This window comes from Pleurodeles waltl, chromosome 4_2 (genome assembly GCF_031143425.1).
Source record: "Pleurodeles waltl isolate 20211129_DDA chromosome 4_2, aPleWal1.hap1.20221129, whole genome shotgun sequence".
NCBI classification, from domain to species: domain Eukaryota; kingdom Metazoa; phylum Chordata; class Amphibia; order Caudata; family Salamandridae; genus Pleurodeles; species Pleurodeles waltl.
The window spans coordinates 818,334,916-818,352,741 of NC_090443.1; the positions used below are offsets into that span (position 1 = coordinate 818,334,916).

The 17,826-nt window shown below is 40.8% G+C and overlaps 1 protein-coding gene across 3 annotated transcripts in view; it reads left to right on the forward strand.

Annotated features, from left to right (window-relative positions):
- Positions 1–17,826, forward strand: part of JAK1 (Janus kinase 1) — a 481,031-nt gene that overhangs the window by 151,174 nt on the left and 312,031 nt on the right. For all 3 annotated transcript variants that reach the window (XM_069232503.1, XM_069232505.1, XM_069232504.1), the window contains exons 2-3: positions 7,562–7,759; positions 8,157–8,280. In XM_069232503.1, the coding sequence (XP_069088604.1) occupies positions 7,591–7,759; positions 8,157–8,280 (293 nt within the window). In that variant the 5' untranslated portion in view covers positions 7,562–7,590. The remainder of the gene's footprint in view (positions 1–7,561; positions 7,760–8,156; positions 8,281–17,826) is intronic.

Here is a 17,826-nt window from a genome sequence, read left to right on the forward strand (position 1 = left end):
GAAATGCCAATTTAGTCAATCAAATAACTCATGAGTCTGCCTGGGAGGTCTTGTTTCATGTTGACAGTCTCCACAGCATCAACTAAACTAATGAGCACGGTCTCTGGGGGAAAAAACACAAATGTGCATCTGCATCATTTTCTGTGTAAATATGTGGCTCCTAATCCACACTCAGCTACATAAACTGCATATTTTAATTCTTCAGATCTTTTAGTTCTGCAGATTCTTTAATTTTACAGATTTAAGGAAAAAAAAAATTGTTTGTAGCTCAAACGGATAAATGTTATGAAAAGTTGCCAAACACAGGGTGCAATGCTCAGCTTGAAACTTCATCGCTGTTATCAGCTTTTCACATAAGGTTGTGATGATTGTCCAGATAGTGTGAACAATCCCATTTAATAGACTAGGACAGTGATTCCCAAACCTTTAAGAATCATGACCCACTTTTTAGAACAACAAACTTTCGCAACATATCTGCCCTTATTGGACATGATGAGGAGCGATTTTTTAAATGTAATTAAAGCATTCTATTGTCATTTACAGACCGTACATTTCCCATTGAAATGGCCACTAGATTTCCACACAGATTAAATTTTACTGATAAAACTATACAGCACACACATGATAATGTATGGAAATCAAGTTTCTGTTGATATGTATTTGTGCATCACCAAGTGTCTTGATTTGTTTTGATTCTATTAAAATCTCTGTTTCTAGCAGACTTCAGAATTACACAAAGTGCTTCATTTTTGCTTTCCTAAACTGCATACAGTTAATTTACAGGTATTTACATTTTGTTGTGTATTACAAAAAACATCTTACATTTGTCACCTAACTCACTTTAAAACCTCCTCTTGCTTTGCCATTAGAGAAAGAAAAGTAAACACAAATTCCCATGTTAAAAGAATAAAGTAGACTGACTTTTGACTTCTGTATTTGAATCACCAGCATATGTGACAAGTTAATCACAGAATTTAAAAGCATCTCTATTTATTGCTCTGACTTTTGTAACTCAGCAAAAATCAGCCCACGACCCATAGTTTAGGAAACACTGGAATAGGGTAATGTGAAGCATTACAAGTAAATAGCATGGAAATAAATATGTATTTGTGTGGATGCAAAGGAAAGTTAGATAATAATGGTGTAGGTTAAAAAGTAAGGTGGCAGTTGCACTGCCAAGCCAGACCTAAACATCTATGTTGTTAATGACTTTTACAGCATTACAGTGTCATGTGTGTGCCCCTGAAAGTTCAGACTAGCCAGCTGTATAAATGAAATGTTCACAGCTGCAGTGGCAGGCAAGCATTTTTTTGTGGAAGCACACAACTTCTGCCCAATCAAAACATGTACTCCTGGCTGTCAGCAAATGGGTGGTGGCAAAATCTTTCTTAGTGATGCTTACGTAATTGTCTGTCAACATCTGCACTATTAGGGCAGGCCAAAAAATGCATTTACTCAAATGTAACTCAGACAGTATGGAAAAAAATATCACGTTTTTGTCATGATGTTTTTGTTTCACTCAATACAATTTTAAGTTGCCATCAGTGGTACTGTTTTCAAACTGCAATTACTTTAATAGGGTTATCAGACTTTAGAAGAATCTCAAATACGTTGTAATTGTTACGTGACGTTCTACTAGTTTTGCAAAGTTTCTTGTTGCTGTAGAGCAACAGTCACCAATCTTTTGACTAATGAGAGCTACTTTTATTCAATGAAAATCATCCTGAGCTACCAAAATGATCTGTGCTGTACACTTCAGACAAGAGTACGTTAGTGGCCACCTTATTCAAGATCACCAGCCATGATCACCTCAGTGCAGGATTTCGAGCAGTAATGTAAAACAAGCATTTGCAATGCAATGCGTCTCGCGTTTGCTCGAGTTAGAGCTATTAGCATTGTAAACTCCTAACCAGAATTTTCATGCCACATAAATTGAAAATGAAAAAGTAAAACAGCTTCACATAACTGGATTTTTCTTGCCATATAAACTGGAAAGTAAAAGTTACACATAAGCGAGCCGATGGCAGCCATCAGCGCAAAGCAGACACTCAAAGGAAAATAAAAGTTCCCTCGCAGAGAAACCTATCGGCAAAAGTGCAATTATCCATGTAACCGGCAAAAGTGCAATTAGCTATGTAACCGGCAAAAGTGCAATGACCTATGTGACGGGATTGATGTCATGCAAAGAGCTCGACTACTGCCCAGAAAGATCGCGCTGCGAAATACAGAGAAAAAGTAGTCCAGAAACTAGACGCAAAACATCGAGCCTTGTATGTTTTCAGTAGTTGGTCGATGCACTTGAGGAGGGCTAAACACTGGAAAAGGCATGACGTATGCATGCCTTTCACTAATGAAAGCAAGCGGATTTCAAAAGGCAAGCCCACGAACAAATGAAAGTGACTGACGTGACATGGGTGTGGTTAGAAGCCCAAAGAGAGATTACAACAGGGGACGGAGCGCTTTGCGCTCAACTCTAAAAAGGCTTTGTCAGTTTGGAATACCTCTACAAGCATAATATGTACAGCCACAGCTTCACTGCCCCTAGCACAAAGGGAATGATGTTAGAAATAAGTCTCCCAATGCTGCATGATTTATCATTCAAATATCAGCTTTAAATATATTTTGGAAATGATGGGTCCTGAAAATACTCCCATTTTTGCCTCAGATAAACACGTTTCAATTTGTTATACACATATTAATTCAACCAGGCAAAAGGTTCTAATTTAGTTGGTTTGGCTGCACATAGTAGATGTATTCCACTGCCATCTAAAATCGATAAATGGAAGAATACTGTTTTTCACTTTTTAGGAAGCATTAGAGCTAAGCAACTTGGAAAGGTACGTTTTTGAAGACACATTGCATTCCAGAAGGACATATTGCCTTCCAGAAGCAGGCTCATGTACAGGGATTGTAATCTGGACCCAGTCTAACTTGCTCTAGATATCTGAACTATTGGTTAAAAGGCTTTCTATTTTAAGGGGATTTAACTTCCAAAAAGTACTGACCACCCCGCAGTGCGTCGGTTAAGGCAGCCTTGCAGATTTTTGGCATTTAAGTAACTGTTATCGTCCATCCTAAATTTAGATAGCCCTAACAACAACTCTGCATTTTCAGCATTCATATAAAATATAACTAATATCTTCACAGAGCTTAGTGGGAGGTATTGGAACAACTTCAAAGGTTTTAGAGTCTGTATATTCAATTATGTGAAATACCTCTTGTCAGATTACATGCATTTTGGATTTGCTCAGAGAGCTGTCAAGATTTGGACTCTCTAACCAATTGTTTATCGGAGGCATGTTGCCTCGATGAATGTGTTTTTTTTTTCTTTATGGGCATATATTTTTCTCAATTTACTCTTAAGCTTAAGCTTGGTAACTTCATTTGCATACTAAGCTTCTTTGGCATGTAATTATTGTTTTTTTCCGGGATTGTACGGGAGTACAAGCTAATGTTCAGAATATCCAGGATTTTCCTCCAGTTCTGTTAATGTCCTCTAAAATACTGCCCAATGAGATACCTATTTAATAAATATCATTTGCACTACATTGCTGCAGTTGTTGTTTAATAAAAAAACAGTGGTGTAACATAATTTGCCTGTCCTTGCCCCATATTTTACTCATCCATGTCACATCATTTGGGTTTTCACTGTAGCGTAATTCCATGGGCCAAGTTCATGAGCTCCGACTTAGTTTAGGAAGTCGGGCACATCTCCGGAGTGTATGAGCCAAGCAAAAAACTTCTCAAGTAAGCAGGGAGGAACCTGATTTAAAAAGCCGTGCGTTTTGGAGTATTTCCAGTTGCCATGAAGAAGAGAATGTTAAAGGCTGCCGAGCCATCTGTGTCTGAGCAATAGGGACAATATAATGACCGCACCAGCAGATGCATTATTTTTCACGTCATGTGGTGACTGTCACCAGAAGTTATCAGAGACTTGTGTCCTGTAATTTATGCTGTTTAAATGTACTTACTGGACAAGTAGCAAAGGAATAGCGGAGCTGGCAGACTCTTTTACTTTTCTGTGGCCTACAAATCCAGCTGTCCAAATCACATTCTCCCTAACGGAAATAATGCGCCCCTTTTTGGTTGTAGTAGTCTACTCCCCAATATGTTTGCAGCTGACACTGCCTGGGGTTTATTGAAGCTGTTGTGTGCACGGACAGAGTATTGCGGGGCTCCTGCATGAAGCTGTCAACTTCCAAAGTGTCTTATTTGTCCTCTCTGACTTCCTCTTCCCAAGTAGTAGATTTATTCTGCAATTAGGGTTACATGCTTAATGTTATTTACAAGATAATGCTGATCATTTATTTTTCCACTGAAAGCCCTAAAGACCCCCCACACAGAGCCAGGTACCACAGCACTATGTACCTTCACTGCCCTGCCACACTCTTCCAGTGCCTACTGCAGGTGTCAAAGCTGGGGCGCGATGGAACAAGGGAGGGATGCAGTGAATGTAACACAGGTAATAGGGAAACCACAATCCAGCGACACTGACTCCATATCTCTGGACCCAAGAGTAATGATTCTGACCCACTGAGTGACCTTGTTTCAAAGGGATAAGAGGAGGTGGAAGTAACACAAGGCACCTTCCATGGAGCACCTCGAGGAGCTGCCATCCAAGGACGACTGCACACCATCAAAACTTTAAATAATACTGGAGCTACGCTTGTATAGTTGGATTTTGTCCACCTTTTACAAGGAGGTGCAAAAGCACTGCAAACCTCTCAGTTAATGCAACAGACTAAACATCATACCTATTACCAATAAACCCTAGTGGAACAAACGTCTAATAATTTATCATCCAAAAATAAGCTTTTCAAAACCTCATCCAGTCATTAAACCTCTACATTAGGAAGCAAACAGAAGTGATAGAAAACAGAAGCAATTAAAGAGGCTGAGTTGCAAAGATGCAGCTAGACTGTGGACTTGATTGGTGAAATCCATCACGTGGTTGTAGCATTTTGCTGCAGATTAGATCCCTGGATTTCTGGACACTAGCTGGTTGTATTGTTGACTATTTAACAGATGCTGATACGGGATGCCAAGTAGTCAACCTTGAATACTGATGATGTCTAGGGTTAAGAACACATCAGGGATTTTCTGGCTCAATTTCCTGGGCTTTCGGCCCAAAGGTGCGACTGTTCCTAATTTGTTTAGAGCAAGTTATTAAACTGTGATAAGGGGACCCTGTCGGTCTGCGACACCTACTCAAGGGATCTGTGACTGCTTTGAAAATTAAATATTAACAGATTAGTAAAGTGTACATAAATAAAGAAGTAAAATTTTACATTTTGAAACGTTCTGTAAATATGAAGGAATTTGAAATTGGAGACTAAAAAGTCAATTTGAATCCTCAGACTGATTTATGGGAGAAGTGCCACAGCATTAAACAGAATATAGTACTGATGATAGGTGGCCGCAGTTGATTTTAAAAAAGCTCCAACATTCCCATTGAAATTAAAGTTTTTTTTTTGTTTTTTTTTTTGGGGGGGGGTATATATTAATGAATTCAACAAAGATGTCTTCTGTGTATTTGATGAATGTTTGTTTCCATATTGTTGTGTAATGTTTTGCAGTTCAAATCATCAAAATTGCTAACTCCAGGGTCCCCAGATTCTAGTAACGACTCAGTGGGGGGTGTCCCTGGATTACAACAATGATTCAGTGGGAGTTTCTGGATTCCAGTAATCATTAAGTGGCTCTCCATGGAAGTCAAAAGGTTAAGAAATACTGGTTTAGAAAACCCCAAATGTGAATGCTCTTGTGTGTGCGTGCGCATGTGCGCTACCAGCTGTGTTGATAAAATGTAAAGGAATTTGAAATCAGTTACAACATTGACGTAGGCCATGGCCCAAAAACTGAAAAAAGGGCAGTTTTGTACCTTATTTGGTTCATTTAGACACTGATTTTGCCCAGCAAAATCGGAAGTGGAGCAAGGGAATGCATGTGGTTGTTAAATAATTCTTCCCTGACTTCCAGAGTTTGTAGGTTAGCCGACTGACCTAAAACTAAATCTAAGGAAACTCTCACATATACCAAAACTAATAAAAAATACATATCTAATATAAATGTCCATGCGGTAACATGCTACCCAACTACAGTACCAGATTGAAAGAACCCAGACCTTTTTGTGAGGTGCGCAGTTTTTCTACAGCTGTATCTTGGGGTTCGTTTGTTTAAAAAAAAAAATATATATATATATATATATATATATATGGTTGCTTTACTCATTCCAGGTTGGCTTGAATGGTATTTGACCAGTCCAAAGCTGTAATACTGTGCCTGGAGTGGTAAATGGCTTTTGTCGTTTTACAGCTCGGCAAGGATGACACTATGTCTATCCTATGCTTAAAAATGTTGCTGTACAAATGGCAAAATACTTTGTCACTATCTAGCTCGGCGAGAATAGCACTGTGCTAATCCTATGCTTAAAGACTTTGCTAGATAAGCAGACATTTGAGGTGAGCAAATCTAGAGTGTCGCTGGTGTTGCAGGGTGCTCCTTACTAGAGCAGCTCTCCACCTAAAATTGGGAACTTCCCAGAGTTCTCCTTTGTTTTTTGCATAATTTATGCGTCACTCTATCCCTGAAAGGGCCTTAGTTTGACTTATACTGGGTGCTCCCTTGTGTCTGGACAAAGCTAAACGCCTCTGAAGAGCTCTAATGAGAGCGAAACACGTGTCAGGGGTTGCTTTACTCATTCCAGGTTGGCTTGGATGGTATTTGACCAGTCCATAGCTGTAATACTGTGCCTGGAGTGGTAAATGGCTTTTGTCGTTTTACAGCTCGGCAAGGATGACACTATGTCTATCCTATGCTTAAAAATGTTGCTGTACAAATGGCAAAATACTTTGTCACTATCTAGCTCGCCGTGGATAGCACTGTGCTAATCCTATGCTTTAAGACTTTGCTAGATAAGCAGACATTTGAGGTGAGCAAATCTAGAGTGTCGCTGGTGTTGCAGGGTGCTCCTTACTAGAGCAGCTCTCCACCTAAAATTGGGAACTTCACAGAGTTCTCCTTTGTTTTTTGCATATATATATATATATATATATATATATATATATATATATATATATATATATTTCCAGACAGCACATCATTCAGCATTGTGGGAACAAGACACAGCTGTTGAGGTGGGTCGCGCTTTCGTGTTTGGAGCCCTTGCAGCACCGACCGTTTCTTACCTCGGACAAAATTACCTCTTGTGCTAGAACCACAGCATGAGCCAAGATCACGTTTTTGTTTATCATAAGCACGTATTTTAGCTGTTTTTTTCTAATTGCTTTGCAGGGCTCTTGAAAAGAAATAATGGCTTTTATTTTATTTTCACACGTTGTAGAATCTCATACAAGTGGGAGCGAAAAATGCTCAAATTAATCTTGTAGGAAGAAATCTTGTAAAACGCATCTAACAGTTTTAATCTCAGTCTTGCTATATTTCCAGATATCTGCAAAGCCAGTCTCTTACGTCTAACTCTTACGTCGAACTATGTAATAAATCGCGATTTATAAATTTTAACTTCACATTTATAGGAATTTTTGTTTTTTTTCTTAATCAGACCTAAAGGCATATGAAGACTGCCAGGCAATGGCTTTTTGTGCGAAAATGAGAAGCTCCAAGAAGCATGAACTGCTTTTGACGACTCCGGACAAAGGACTGGAAATAGCGTTTTATGCTTCAGAGAAATCGTCATTGACCTACAGTGCCGGGAAATACACAGTCGAGGAGCTATGCATCGAAGCAGCCACTGAGTGCAGTAAGTACAGACGCGACATGAGAGCAACTCTCGTTTCATGGAGTGTGCAAGCCCATTCTACTGGTTGCACTGTATTTTGGTAGTTTAGCATTTATAGGATTTCCCAACAATCTGAATATAAATAGCTCTGCAAGGCCATTGTGGACGTGTGCGCGCAGGAAAAAAAGCAACATATGCGCACATACACACTAACATCAGCAGAGAATAAATACAGTGGTGTCTTCTTCCAGCAGTTATGTTTATGGAAATTTGTTCTGTATTCGGTGGATCACATAACATTATGCCTGCATAGATAGTAGTAGAGATACAACAAAAATTGTCCTGACTTCTTATGTGTGTTCATGTTTTTTGTGAGTGTCTTTGTTTAAGATTCATGCGGTTATTTCTCTTTTCCTAGGTATATCTCCACTGTGCCACAACCTGTTTGGCCTGTATGATGAAATAGACAAGTTATGGTTTGCGCCCAACCACGTGTTCACAATAGATGACTACCTTTCTCTCCGCCTGCATTATCGTATGAGGTATGTGAAGGCTGCAAGAGGAAGCCCAGTACCCACTACACATGTTCAGTAAAAAATGTCCCATAATGCCTAGGAGGAGAACAAAATTAAGGGAAAACTGAAATACGATTAAAAGAAAGCCACGAAACATACAAGTTTGTTACAGTAAAATATTATAATACATCTTCTTCAATTATCCGACGCAGCTTCATAATGAGTGAACTGTCTTCCGCTCAGTGGTTGGATCTGTGCCACAAAATAGCTCATCTTTATGGATAAATCAGGACACCGCTTTGCCCTCCCCATGTCCTAATGCCAGTAAAAACTATTAAGGAGAAGTCACATGCCTTTTTGCACAAAATATATCATTCCTTTACCGCTATATCATTCTCATTACTTTGTTGTGTTAAAAATGTGATATATTACCACTAACATCGCGGCCCAGCCTCAAGAAAATAAAAAGTCTGATTATTATTTTTTGTTTGTATATATTTTTTTTTTAATTTGGACTCTCTCATCAAATAAAGAATGCATGTCTGTTTCGGAACATATGTCCGCATTAGTTCAGTGTCATACTGCAGTTAGTTACGCATCATAACCAGACATAGGTTAGTTACATTTGAGTATTTTTACCTCTTTTGTCTCCCGCACCTCACCCTACCAACCCGGTAAAGCATAGGTTTGAACTTTAACTGTATAGAATCTGTCATCTTTTAACATATATGGGCTGACATTTCTAAAGTTCTGGCTCTGTTATAAGAAAACTGTATGTGAGAAAGTAGAACTGAACGCAGGTGTATCTGGCAACGGGGAGTCTATTGCAGAGAAGACAGAACCCACAGTGTAATACCTGACAGCCTGTGCTCAACAGTGAGCCTGGAACCTTCTAGTCAGTGCTTAATTTGTAAATAAAAACGTGCCGGTGCTCAAAGCCCTCCTCCTAAACACGCAGCTGCTGCAATTAAATCTGCGAGCACGGCCGATGGAGGCAGCGTAATCCTGAAGCCACCTCGGGCCTCTTCAATCCATATAAAGCCAGCCACTTACTGCCCCTACAGCTCACTCTTGCAGCTCTCTGCTTTATCCCTTTGTGACGCTTTTTTCGTTTTTCTCTTCCTCCGTCTTTCCCATATTTGTGTTTTTGCTCGCAGCAAATGCTTGAGGCAGAAGAATAAGCCCTGGCCCTCAAAAATAAGTGCCGGTGCTCAGCACCGGAAACAACAAGCACAAATTAAGCACTGCTTCTAGTACAAGCTAGCAAGATTCCAACAAAGAATGGCCTATAGCCAGTCATGGGCCCAGATGGCTAGAACCTTGCACAAAACAAAACTGTTCCTGTTTGAATTGACCCAGAGAAATTAGGACTGCCAACAAGCAACACTTGATTTTTATTTTTAAAGAAAAATGCAGTTAATGTCACATTTTTAGTCCAAAAATCCCTGCAGCTGCCACACATTTGAATTCACAGTATAACATAAAAAAAAGTAGTGAATGGTACAGATAGACAGTACTCTCCTAATATTTTTTTTTTCATCCGTTCATTTTTAATGCTGACACTTTAATCCCTTTAAGGAGTTACACTGTCTCAGAATGCCGACCTCCGACAGTTAAAACATTCATTTCTGTAGTTTGAAAATCTCAGACATTGGTGTCAACACCTCTTGTCTTTATCGTTATTTAAAGGTATGTGAAGCATTTTATCTTCGCTAATGTTTTTTGAGGCGTTTTTTTGTCTGTTTCATTTCATGGCATTCCCCTATACTGTCTCTTCTGCTTTCCAACCGGTTTCTGTGAAACTGTGTTTATGAACTTTTCCATCTGTGGGGAAGACAAATAGAAGGAAAGCATGATTATATAATGCAGAGTGACCCCTAAACATTTATTAATATGTTCTGCACCTTTGACATTTTTGTAATAAAGTTCCCATTTTCTCGTTTGTTGCTGGGGGCTGTTACCTAGTAAGTGACAGTAAAGAAAAGTCTGCGCACAACAGCCTTTTATTTTACATCGTTACACTGATTATGCTCATCATTCCCTCAGCTTTTATAACGAGGCTCCTTTGTCAGAGGACCTCCAGTCACACATGTAAATGTTTATGTATGTGGTATTTATGTAACTCCAATCTAGCCGAAAACCAGCTGAGCACTCTGCAGATTAAATGTATGATTGGAGGGGTAACGGGTTTCCAGTAAAGAAGGTGGACTGCTGCTGCGCCAGTGTGTAGTGTCTGTTAAAAAGGTGTGTTTTCAACTGTTTCCTAAAACGGAGCGGAGTTGTGGCAGTGCTGATGGATGTGCGGATGATTTTGTTCCAGATTCTAGGTGCACAGATAGGGAAGGTTGCCTTGTTTTTTTTTTTTTCCTTCATTTTTGCAGAGATGGTGAGGTGTCAGAGAAACATACAGCGCTGCGGGTGTCAACGTCTTTGTAGATGACGCAACTGGTTTTGTGGACAAGGACAGTGTGGAGTTTTATTAGGATTCGGGTGATGTGGTCCTATGTATTCAGGCCCTTTGAGAGTCGTGCTGCCGAGTTAAGGATGCTTTGAAGGTGAGTCATGACGGAGACTTGGAAGCCCTGGAGGGCAGTTGCCACCATCCAGGTGCAAGAGAATGTGGGCTTGAAAGGCAGTGCTGAAGTTGCTTTCTGTGAGCAGTGATCTTACTTTCTTTAGCAGAGAGAGCTTGCAGCAGACAGTCTTAGTTTTCTGAATGGTATGTTCCTGGGGGTGAGATCGGTGTAGGTGAATACGAGAGACTTCACACTGGATGAACATTGAAGTTCAGATCCGTTCAGGTTCATGTCGCTGAGCCAGGTTTGGGCTAGCTTGTAATTGGTAAATAGTGGGCATTCTTTTTTGTTGGGGTTATGCTTACGGTATATGCTGGATATCCAGGTCTGGATGATTTGCAGGCAAAGTTGAGGCATTGTAGGTCTGGAGCATAGAAGACTCTAATGTAGCTGTGTGTCATCTGCGTCTTGATGAATTTTAATGTTGCTATGTGTGAGTAAAGCCCCCGGGGGTTGGATGTAGAGGTTAAAGATAACTGAGAACAAGATAGAACTCCATAGGTGATTACATCTTCTAGGAGCTAGAAGTGCCCAGGTGAATAACCTGGGTAGGTAGGAAGAAACCAGTGAAAGATGTTTCAGGTTAATTCCATTTGAGATGTCATTTTGTAGGTGAAGGTAGAGTGGTCAACAGTGTCAATTTCAGAAGAGGACAAGTAATATCATCGGTCATTTTAATCTGTGATCTGTTTATCTGTGGTGACTAGTTATAGGTGGATGCTACTAGCTCATTCCTTCATATTTCCTTGTGTGGATATTTCTGTTCTGTGTCATTGTTTGTAATTTAGGATTCCGTCAGTGAAATTTGGTGGTTGGTATTTTTGTTTGTGATTCACCTAACATCATAACTTTACCCCCTATGCAGAGGATGGCAGAATATTTTTTTGCTTGGGTTTATTTTTTAAATTGAATAATGTTGTCTCTTTGATCTACCTGGTTTAGCTTCCGGAACAGCACAGCTGAAATTAACAGGTCTCTGTGCTTTTATAGTAGTCCGACCACTAAATACTCCGACAAACATTAATCCTAGAAACAAACACGAAAAATATATGGTAAGGTTCTTTTCAGATCCCAAGATCAAAGTCAGATGAGTAAAAAGTTGGTTGGTGTATTAAAAATGTCCTTATTTTCTTCAAGATGTCTAGGGTTGTGTAATAGGCTTTTACACAATACACACTTCTGCATACAAATTCTTTGAAAAACACAGGAAATCCCTTTATCTAAAAAGCTGCTATTTACTCTGAAAAGTGACTAACACAGTCTAAGAAACACTGTAACATATGTCTCTCTAAGAAGGACATTTTTTGTGCATTGTTAACTGAAGGAATGGCTCATCAAAACCAGTTCTTGCAAAAAAGTACTACCAGTCTCAAAGATTGTTCACTTTTATGTAAAGAACTTGGTACTTCAGTAATATTACACAAAAATATTTCTTTAAAAACGTTGTTTCGGCCTCCAGGGCGATAAAAGTACAAAAAAACAGTTCACGCAGTAAAACAAAGCCAGTTGTTAAAAACGTGAGTATTGCCTGTGGGGGAAAAAGAAATACTATTGCACAAAATTCACATCTACTTCAAAAAAGAAATGATGGTGCATGAGTTAGGTGCAGGGCACAAACATCAGTTTATCTTTCAGAGGGCAGCCTACCTTCTACAAGCAAATCTCAATACTGTTGCTCTATTTGAGCCTCAAAGGACCCATGTCTATTGCTCATTGTCAGTACGAGGTTTGCATATACTTCTTTCTCGTAGAAACACCTCTTGTCTTGTATTACTCACATTGGTGACTGGGCAGCTGAAGAGAAATTGTCAACAAAGGACACTACAACATGATATACTGGAGCAGAAGTTTGATATTTTTTTTGTTGGTTTTTTTTTGGCTCCGAAGAAACGTGTTCCATCTTTCACAGCAAAGTTTATCCTGGCTAATGTGAGAAGAACTATAATAATGCAGTGTCTGAGAAGCTAGGGAAGCCTTTACAGTGAAGCCATAAGGTACAAGTACAACAGATGGTGGTAATGAAACATCCAGGACTGCAAAACACAAAATGCTGAATTTCTAGCAGATGTCTTGTTGAAGAACTTCAATGAATTTGTGTGAGGTAAGATCTCAAAGACATCATCAGCTGGTGGGGACATGCTCACTGGCAGTTTCCAAGAGACCAGTTTCAGAAGAAATGTCCTTTTAATAGACTAGTCTGAGAGTCTATTTTATTGTCCCCAAGTCAACTTCTCTTAGAGGTTGTGTTTCAGCTCAAGGAAAGATGATTCTCGTACTTCTGGATTTACCTGCCTGTAGGTGGACCCATATGTTGGTCTCTTATCTGAGAAATCATGTAGTAGACTTTTAGAAGTCTGCATTTCCTCGACAGTGATCTAGTGGGGTTGTACCACCCATAATTATATGACTGAATGTATCCTTCTGATTTCCATCAGTCTAGTCATTGCAGTTTCCTGCAGAATGACAGGCTAAACATTCAGATAGGGAGCCTCGTGTGGCTTTAAACTGAAGCAATTCAACTTCTGATTTTGGGGAAGCAGAGAGTAGTTGATCATGGTGTGTGTCTGAAAAAGTGTGATCGGAATTATTCTTTTGTTTAGGTTTAGGCTACACATTATTTTGTCTAGGACTATATTTGTTAGTGACTGGCTGATACAGAAATGTCCTTCCTAGTCATGCTTCACTTCACTAACCAAGCAGTTAAGGATTTACTTTTAGATGACATTATTAAAACAAAAATAATTCCCTCCGCTGACTACATATGTTCTTTGAAATTAAACACAACATTTTTTAAATTATTGGAGCCTGCCTTTTGGGTTTCTTTGTTGCCATTATATAGTCAGCAGTTGGATACCAAATCAGCAGGGTTCAGAAATGCTGGTTGTGGGCAATATTTCCACAACATTTGACAACTGCAATGCGAGTATTGGAGACTACAATGCTTAGCTGATTTTTATCCAACTGGTGGGTGAACTCTGAGCATGATATAAACCGTCTTTTCTCCTTCTCTATCTACCTTCTTGCTGTTTTACTTAAATGAATGTCCAAAGACTTTGATGGAGTAGGTTATGTTTTCTAAACCTCCAAGTGGGCTGCCTGACTCGCCTGTATATCCTGTGATTTTATACCCAAGCTAGCGGCATTGACGAGGAGGGTCTTGGGGGGGGGGGGGGGGGGGGGGGAGTGGTGTTGGGGCGAGAGGAGCGGGAGACTCTTCCTTGATGAAAACAGTGGGTGAATTACTGGATGAAATCTCCTGACCACCCCGGAGTGCATGGGAGGTTGGGGTACAGCAAGATGGGTATTGGGAGCTTCTGTGGATGAAGTTAGGGTGAGGTGCAGCCCTTCCCATACAAAACGCTAAAGCTATGCTGTGCTCCAACGATACAGCATGGAAAGCAAATCAAACAGTGGGACACAACTGATGGAGTTTGGCCTGTTCAGGCAATGGCATCCCTGAACTGAAATTGTGTGAACTAGCCACAGAGGTAACAGGGGCCTGAACTACGTGGGGTGGGAGACTTCTGCACCAGGTGAAACTTAGAGTAAATAGGAAGAGGAGATGGACACAGATTTGTCCCTGCATACTCCTTGGAGCTATGACATTCCTACTCTTCTGGGTGTGCAACCAACGACAACTGCAGAAGTGTGTGGATCCTGCATGGGAGAGGGGCATGGAAAATGGAGGATGGCAAAGATTTGGTCCACAGCTGGGAGAGACTGAGGGAAACACATTGGTACACTGCACTTGCTACAGCAGAGAACTCTAGCACAAAATTCCAAAGTTTCCCAGTAAGTATTGTTTCCTCCCATCTGGGTGGACTACTGTGGATGGTCACAAAGGGCGCTGCTTGATCTTAGTGATCAAGTCAGGATTCCCATACACCAGACTTGTGCTGTATAGGACTCACAGATTGCAAACCCCCTGCATTAATCCTCGAACTAACAACAAGCTTACAAGATTAGGGGCACATCTGGAATGGATTTTTATACTAAAATGGGATAACAAAAGACACAGTGTGCTGAGATTCATGGTCTGCTGAAACTGTACAAACTGCTCGGTTTGGATCTAACTAGTACCTGAAGGTGCAGTGGGAGGGGCACACACTCATCATGGATGGCAAAAGCAGAAACCAATCACACCAATAGAATGGAGATGACCCATTGATGACCGCCAGCACACACCACACCCAAACAGATAGCCAGAAATGCAAATTAATATGAGCAGAGCATACTCGACTGAGCAATGTGGGCAAACCGAGGGCCAATAGGGACAATGCCCGCAGCACAGGAATACAGTCCTGCACAGTGCATATGCTGGCATCACAGCCAGCAGCAGCTGAAAGCACATGCCAGTTTCCACAAGAGGACAAATGTAAGTGCCTAGCAAAATTGTAGAAGCAATCACCACCAAAAAGGAAGCAGTGAAAGCAAAGATAAAAATGGCTTTCATTGACATGGATCCTCGGTCGAATCAATAGGGAAACGTTTTGGCTGCATTAAATGTGCAGAAGATGCACTCACAACCCATTACCAATACTGTTAGACCTGGCATCCTTGGCGTGGTCTCTCCTGTATTTTTTGCTTCTGCTTCCCATATTTTGACTGTATGCTGGGCTCTGTTTTTGCTGCTTTTGGTACTCTTGGCACTTTCCAAATGCTGACCAGTGCTAGAGTGCAAGTGCTCCCTGTGTAAAATATATGTGTAATTAGCTTGTCCTTGATTGACACATTTGATTTACTGGTAAGTCCCTAGTAAAGTGCACTAGAGGTGCTGAGGGCCTATTAATCAAATCAAACTAGTGGGCCTGCAACACTGGTTGTGCCACCCACATGAGAAGACCTGTAAACATGGCTCAGACCTGCCACTGCAGTGTCTGTGTGCAAAGTTTTTACCTGCCAATTCGACCTGGCAAGTGAACCCACTTTGCGTGCCCACACCTTCCCTTTTTATACATGTAAGGCACCCCTAAGGTAGGTCCTGGGTAGCCCCATGGGCAGGGTGCAGTGTATGTTAAAGGTGGGACATATCTTTTTTTTTTCTTTAATATTTTATTTATTGATTATTGCATAAGTACAGAACAAAGAGCAACAAGAATGGCCCCGCATTTATAGAAACAAGTTGTAACAGAATACAGCCCTCATCTGCCTCGAAGTAGATACTGTTCAACAGGGCACAAAGTTCAGTCGCAATGTGCGTCAAGTTCTATATTATCAGCACCGCCCCAGATCATCAGCTGTCAAAATCAGTACAGTCCCCGTGTAAAGTCCAGGAGGAATGTCATAACCAAATATCGAGGCCAGGAATAACAACAGAAAGAGAGTAACAAAAGGAAATAGGCAAAAGGCAGTCAGAGCACACAGACAGAAGTGCACCAGCCAATATCAGCCATGCACATACCACAGCACAATCAGGAGGAATGAGACAGGACATCAAAACTCGAGCAAGCGCACATCATTCTTCCTGCCTGTTCAAGGTCGCCAGGTAAGCACGCAAAGGAGCCCAAATATCCTTCGGTCGAGAGCCTTCAGACAGAAGCTCCCCAAAAATAATCAGCTGATCCTGGCAAAAGGCGGCGGCCCGCAACCATTCAGACCCACGTGGTGTTTGCCCCCTGCCCCAGCACATAGCAACTCTGTGTTTAGCCAGCAGCAGAAGCAGACCCACCAACCTTCTATGAGGCCCACTGATCTCATTCACACACCCAAGTAGTGCGACTTTGGGGGAAATGGGTATCTCCGATCCAGTCACCTCAGCAATTATATGCAAAACCTCCACCCAAAAGGCATGAACCTCAGGGCATTCCCATGCAAGATGCAGAAAACCAGTGTCCGGAGCACGACAGCGCTCACAGCACACATCCGCACACAGTCCCATGGAATAAAGCCCACTAGGCGTGTAATGTGTTTTACATGTCCTAATAGTGAAATAATGCCAAATTCGTTTTTCACTGTTGCAAGGCCTATCTCTCTCATAGGTTAACATGGGGGCTGCCTTTAAATGTCTTAAGTGGAGTTTCCCTTTGGGAGCAGATATAAACATGTAGTTGGTGTCTCTGAACTCACAATTTAAAAATACATCTTTTGGTAAAGTTGTTTTTTAAATTGCCATTTTGAAAATGCCACTTTTAGAAAGTGGAAGGATATGAATTAACTTCCATGACAGTGGTTGTACCATAAGGAACTTTCTGTACCGCAGAAGTTTGTGAATAATATATCACATTTATTAGAAACTTAAATTCCACAAATACCACACTTTAAAATAAAGTAATCAAGGTTCTCATGTATAATGGTGCAGTGTGATTGAATTATATGTTAGTATAAGTGTTGCAGTCTCAGTGTCTCATATAAGCACCTATAACACCTCATGCTTTTAACCACAGTTTGGTTTTAGTTTTCATGTAAACAGCACAGCACTGCAGTGCAGTGCAGTGGGGGACTACAATACATTCTACTGTTTTCTGTAAAAATTGAACTCATGGTTAATGCCCAAGTCATGTTCTTTATTGGACCTCATGGGACTGGCTTAATGCATACACCGCAGGAATGGAGGGTAGTCACTCGTCTAACCAGCAACCCCTGAAGTGCCAGAAGCAGTGGACATCAAGCACAACACAAAGTCAAAATGTGGCAGAAAGGGCAGCAGCTATGAAAATAGTGAATGCCTTCCTTAGGACGTCTCTCACCAGTTGGGACCGAGATGTCAACATCCAGCAGCAGCAGTTCTGAATCCTACTCCACCAATTCCTAAATGGTGGAGCAAGAACTCCTGACTCCTGTCACCCTGAAAACGACTGAGGCCAGTAGAAGCCCTACTGCAACTCATTTGTTGACATAGCAGGACTATGTGATATTCATCACAGGAGAAACTTCTGATGTGTAACCATGCCATTGAAAGGAAGACAGCACACATGAGAGAGACAAATGTACAGCACACGTCCACCCCTTGATTCTTCCCCTTGACTTTAAGGAGAAGATACAATATTTTTTATATTTG